General features: G+C 47.7%; 1 protein-coding gene across 2 annotated transcripts; it reads left to right on the top strand.

Annotated features, from left to right (window-relative positions):
• Positions 1–336: 336 nt before the first annotated feature.
• Positions 337–5,648, top strand: LOC118223593 (cysteine and tyrosine-rich protein 1-like). 2 transcript variants are annotated; one of them, XM_035410318.1, is made up of 5 exons: positions 337–622; positions 742–840; positions 3,569–3,668; positions 4,407–4,567; positions 4,771–5,648. In XM_035410318.1, exons 2-5 carry the CDS (start codon positions 762–764, stop codon positions 4,905–4,907), a joined length of 477 nt encoding a protein of 158 aa, XP_035266209.1. In that variant the 5' UTR covers positions 337–622; positions 742–761; the 3' UTR covers positions 4,908–5,648. The 2 variants fall into 2 exon arrangements, with proteins under 2 accessions (XP_035266209.1, XP_035266210.1); XM_035410319.1 differs by having other exon boundaries at positions 337–840; positions 4,774–5,648.
• Positions 5,649–6,077: the final 429 nt, after the last annotated feature.

Consider the following 6,077-nt stretch of genomic DNA (forward strand, 5'->3'; position numbering starts at 1 on the left):
CTCCCTCATACTCATGCGGCTGCAAGTAAGCGTAGCACTCGCGCACTAGGTGGATGTGACAGGCCGTTTGAATGTACCCACACAGGGGAGATCGGTGTACCGCTCGATTATTCTCACAACTCAGCGATTCGTGCGCCTTGCACGCTAAAAATAACTTTGTTTCTTTTTATTTATTATTTTTAGCTCTAAGGCAAACACGAACATCGGTAAATTGTCCATACTTAGGACATACTTGTCCACACGTAGGTAGTCGCGATCGTGAGGTAATTCACTTTTGCCTGGGCTACATTAGTTCTTTGAACCAAGGAGGGTCGTGACGGCAGAGGCGGTGTTACGCGGGAAACAGTGTTCCACTGGAGCGCGAGCGCCCAGGGCGCACTGTCCCTGCCTCCCACCGCGACTGAGAGGGTAATTTGAGAAAATAAGGCAGCGCGAGGGAGGGCGGGGTGATGAGTTTGAGGAAAACAAAGAGGAAGGGAGCGAGCGAAACCTTTTGCGGGTCCGGAACGCATGGATGCGGACGGGAAAGTTGGCGGGTCTGGGAGAAATCCTTTAATGATGGAGGGTGAAGGTGGCCCTTAATTGCGCCTCGTCTTCTATGACAGAAGGGCATTTTCGGAAGGTGAGCATGGTTGCCAGACAACAGAAGCTAACTGAGCGCGCTTCTGTGGGTGAGAAATAGCTACGGACAGTTAGCGGAGTTCAAATGTTCTGAAAAGTTTTTTTTTTTAACGCGGAAAGGAAGACTCTACTACAGCGGCATGGACAGACCACGGACACTGGGCAGTAAATCAGGACAGACATTCCTGATGGACTCGCTGCTGATCTGCCTCTTCGTAGGTAAGACGTTTTTGAAATGCGAATCAGAGTCTGTATTGCTTCTGTCGGTTGTAGGCTATCGAGAGGCGTTCAGGTTCACGCGGGGGAACGCGAAGTGAAGGCTACAAGGTTGATGGCAGGTCTAGTAAGGTTGTACCGTGGGAAAATGAATTACCGATTATATCGATCAGAGTTCAGCCTGGCTTTCGAAGCACGCATTTAAAATCTTGTTTTATTTATTTTAACGCACTATTTGTTCTGTTTTGAGTTGTAGGATGTTTTCTGACCGGATATTTGATGTTTGTGTTTGTGTTTCCGTGGAACACCGGTTGCCTTATTGCTATTTGAAATGAAATGCAAAACAAGGGAGGACTGTTTCAAAAGAGAATTCACAGAGACGCGCTAAAGTCTGCGCCGTTCGCATCCCTGAAGCTGTACTCTGAGCTAATGAAACAGATGGGTGGAAACTAACAGTGGAGGGTGAACCGCTGTCCCACACGGACGGTTTTACCACAGGTTAAACGCTGCGCTGCGTTTCCGGCAGCCTTGCCACAGGACTCCAGCTGGCGGTGGTGCGTGTGGTCCCTGGTGCAGCCGTGTTGTACCGGTGTTTACTGGTGTGTACCAGGAGCTTTGACGTGAATGGACCACCCAGAGACACAGAGGAGGGCGTGTGTGTCTGCCCGTTCGTGTGTGAGGAGAGGCACTGAAACTGTCGCGCGCTAATAGGGAACCAGGCGGAGGTCATACCACCAGTACCATTAGGGTTTAAGTGTCTTGCTCAGGGACACTTCGACACGCCCAGGGCGGGGGGTCGAACTGGCAACCCTCCGGCTGCCAGACAACCACTCTTACCTCCTGAGCTATGTCGCCACCATTCACTTGGGGGTCTGCTAACCGTGTACAGACACACTGATAACTGTATACAGACACACTGATAACCGTGTACAGACACACTGATAACCGTGTACAGACACACTGATAACTGTATACAGACACACTGATAACTGTGTACAGACACACTGATAACCGTGTACAGACACACTGATAACCATGGACAGACACACTGATAACCGTGTACAGACACACTGATAACTGTATACAGACACATTGATAACTGTGTACAGACACACTGATAACTGTGTACAGACACACTGATAACCATGGACAGACACTGATAACCGTGTACAGACACACTGATAACTGTATACAGACATACTAATAACCGTGTACAGACACACTGATAACCGTGTACAGACACACTGATAACTGTACAGACACACTGATAACCGTGTACAGACACACTGATAACCGTGTACAGACACACTGTTAACTGTGTACAGACACACTGATAACCGTGTACAGACACACTGATAACCGTGTACAGACACACTGTTAACCGTGTACAGACACACTGATAACTATGTACAGACACACTGATAACTGTGTACAGACACACTGTTAACCGTGTACAGACACACTGATAACTGTGTACAGACACACTGATAGCCGTGTACAGACACTACCGTGTACAGACACACTGCCCCACTGTTGCACACGTCACTCCAGCCGTGTGGACCGCTGTAGTCCTCGTGTGGCCTGTTCAACGCCCTGCTAGTTTTCATTCCGACCATAATTGCAACCTCTGATTGTAATGAGCTGCTAAGTGTTCTTAATTAGACATTGCGCGTTCTGAAGGCCTTCTCATGTCAGAGACAGCTATGAGTAAATAATAAAAAAAAATTAAATGCATCTTAAAATCTTAGTCACTGATGCGTAGGAGATACAAGAGCAAAACCATTTGAAAAAATAAACCATTTGAACTTAGAGAAAGAAAATAGCAATGAGTCAAACCTGAATTGTGCTATAAAAAGTTAAAGGAGGAACTAAAAAAAAAAAAAACACATTTTCAGCAACCTTTGATTGAACAGAACATTGGCTATAATAAAAAAAACAGCACAGTGCGTCACCACAGCTGAGTTTCTGAACCCTTGTGTTGTAGTGTTGAGTGTTGTAGAGTGGTATGTCACAGTGTTGAGTGTTGTAGAGTGGTATGTCACAGTGTTGAGTGTTGCAATGTTGAGTGTTATAGTGTTGAGTGCTACAGCGTTGAGTGTTACAGTGTTGAGTGCTACAGTGTTGAGTGTTGCAGTGTTGAATGTTACAGTGTTGAGTGTTGCAGTGTTGAGTGTTACAGTGCTGAGTGCTACAGCGTTGAGTGTTACGGTGTTGAGTGTTAAAGTGTTGAGTGTTGCAATGTTGAGTGCTACAGCGTTGAGTGTTACAGTGTTGAGTGTTACAATGTTGAATGTTACAGTGTTGAGTGTTGCAATGTTGAATGTTACAGTGTTGAGTGTTGCAATGTTGAGTGTTACAGTGTTGAGTGCTACAGCGTTGAGTGTTACGGTGTTGAGTGCTACAGTGTTGAGTGTTGCAGTGTTGAGTGTTACAGTGTTGAGTGTTGCAATGTTGAGTGTTACAGCATTGAGTGTTACAGTGTTGAGTCTTACAATGTTGAGTGTTATAGTGTTGAGAGTCACAGTGTTGAGTGGTACAGTGTTGAGTGTTGCAATGTTGAATGTTACAGTGTTGAATGTTAAAGTGTTGAGTGTTACAGTGTTGAGTGCTACAGTGTTGAATGTTACAGTGTTGAGTTTTGCAGTGTTGAGTGTTGCAGTGTTGAATGTTACAGTGTTGAGTGTTGCAGTGTTGAGTGTTACAGTGTTGAGTGATGCCTCTCTCACGGCAGGCTTGGGCATGGCAGACTGTGAGGGCTGTGTGGAGTACTGCTGTGATGGAGCTCCACCTTTCTGCTGCTCCTACTACACCTACGTGGGGGAGGTTCTCTCGTAAGTACACCACTTCCTGCCCCTCCCGCAACTGCCCTGTCCCAACTACACATACCCCTGCCCCAACTACAACTGCCCCTCCCCACTACAACTTCCCTGGCTCCAGCACAACTGCCCTGCCCCAACTACACATACCCCTAACCCAACTACAACTGCCTGTGGCAGAGTGGCTTGGTCCCAGAATGCACTGCTTTCACCTAATATCAGAGCAGCTTGGTCTCAGCAATGCTCTGCTTTCATGTAAACAAGAACAAGCTCATCTGTGCCTCGTCATAGATACGGATTTACAAGATCCCAGCGATTGACAGCATGTTTCAACAAATGGAGATGGTCTAAATCTGGGAATTAATCTGAGTTTATATGAAGGACTGTAAAACAATAGGTCTTCTGTACAGTTATGCATTCAGGATAATTACAGCATCTGAACCGACAGCAGTTAAACTGCCAGGCTGATCTGGTAATATTTGTGTGTCTGTATTTGTGTGTTTCTCATGAAGAACTGATCTCATTCCATTGAGTTTTGAACTGTGGAAACTGCAAGGGGTGGGTCCTGATTTCAGTTTCAAAGCAGAACCTTGTTGGTTTCTATGCTGTGAACTGAGCAAACACAAATCTACTGTGGATCTCACTTGGGTGGGATTGAGTGGGTATTTACATTTGCATGAATTCTGGTCACTTCTGAGTGTGTGCGTGTGTGCATACGTGTTAATGTGTGTTTCATATGTGTGTGCTTTTCAGGGGGACGGCCATTTCAGGGATGGTGTTTGGCGTGGTGTTTCTGATGGGTGCTGTGGCAGCCATGTTCCTGTGTGTGTGCGTGTGTGTGAGGAACATGCGGGGCGTAGGCATGCAGGACCTCAGAACCTCACACCTCAGCACCATATCCCAGGGACATCCAGGTAACTGCCACCCATCTGCATCTATATGGGCCGATCTATGTAGGAATTACAGCTGTTTTCGAGATAGAGAAGATACAGCTAAACTTATAACATGCCTTAGTACCCTGATGGTTTAAATGATCTCTGTCTCACTCCCCCTCTTTCTCTCTCTCTCTCTCTCTCCCTCTCTCTCGTCCCCCACCTTCCCCTTCCCCCATCTCCAGTAGGACTCCTGCCTCCCTACTGTTACGACCCTGAGATGGACCCCTATAATTCCCGCCCCCCTGCCTACACCCCGACCCCACCCATAATTGCCAATCATTCCCCACCCCCTCCCTACCCCGGTAACCCCTGCAAGTAGACACACCTTTTCGCTGGGCAGCGCTGGGACAGTAAGGGGATGGCATCCTGGCAGAGACTGGCACAGCCTGGCAGAGACTGGCATGGACTGGCACAGCCTGGCACAGATGGATTAGATTTGACCTCTGACCTTTTGGGAAAGGAGTCCATATTGTGTCCTGTGACCTATGACCTGTGTCGAGTGTGGGAAAGGGTGCAGTGGCGACCGCAGCTCCTCCAACCCAAGGCCAGCTCCCCGCCAGGTGTGCTGTACCTGTGGGACATGTGTGGACTTAGCGTGTCCTGGCTGGACATCAGCGAAACCCCTGTAAACTCTGAGTCAGCCATGGTGCAGCGAACACCAGCTCAGCCAAGCTTCAGTGATCTTTCCTACAGATCGCTAGACTCCCGTCTGCTGGATTTACACTGTACATCAACACTCAGAGAGAAACCCGCTGATCGTGAGGCTCTTTTAAACCACAGCTTTGTTTTAGGAAATTAAACAGTTTTCTGGATTATCCTGGAGTCTGGCTAAATGCAGAAAGGACCCTCCCCTCTTTCCTGGCTGCCCCCTTGGCAGCTGCTGCACAGGTTGAATTGTGGACCGTGTGAGTGCTGAACTGTGATGCTGAGAGCGAGCGCTTCACTGTCTTCAGGAGAATCCATTTCCTTCTGCTCAGAGCTCAGAGACCTTCAGGAAATGGCCGTCCCTCAGAGTGGGCAGTGGCCAGTGTGTGTTCTGTGTGCAATAAAACATCATCTGTCCCGAAAAATTCAGCAGTGGTGTCTTCTCATCGCGTGCGTAGGTAGAGGGGTAAACAGTGAATGAGTGCACCTGTGTGCCTGATGTGTGTAAAGTGGCATGTTTGACTGTTGTTCACCAGGCATGTGCGGGGGGAGGAGGGAGAAGGTGGGGGGGGCGGGTGGGGGGGCACTCTGTTTGCCGCAAGTGTCAGATGTGCCACTTTGATTTGATTTTGAAGCATCTATATTTGCATCATTATTGTTGCTGTCGTCTATTTTAATTACTTTTGTACAATAACTGGGAGTGATAAAACAGTTTTTCTAGGTCGCTGTGTCCTTCTCACACTTTGAGCACCTGTGGCACCTGTCCATTAAAAGCTCTCTCTGGTATTATGGTGTGCCTGCGTACCTGACCGCTTATTATTATAAAATAAGCATGTATATTCAT

This window comes from Anguilla anguilla, chromosome 3 (genome assembly GCF_013347855.1).
Source record: "Anguilla anguilla isolate fAngAng1 chromosome 3, fAngAng1.pri, whole genome shotgun sequence".
Lineage (NCBI taxonomy): Eukaryota > Metazoa > Chordata > Actinopteri > Anguilliformes > Anguillidae > Anguilla > Anguilla anguilla.

Bases quoted from the DNA above. Each gene is read 5' to 3' on its own strand.
- LOC118223593 (XM_035410318.1), top strand. From the start codon at position 762: ATGGACAGACCACGGACACTGGGCAGTAAATCAGGACAGACATTCCTG. The intron at 841-3,568 runs GTAAGACGTTTT...CTCTCACGGCAG, and splicing joins GCTGATCTGCCTCTTCGTAG to GCTTGGGCATGGCAGACTGT. The intron at 4,568-4,770 runs GTAACTGCCACC...CCCCATCTCCAG, and splicing joins CATATCCCAGGGACATCCAG to TAGGACTCCTGCCTCCCTAC.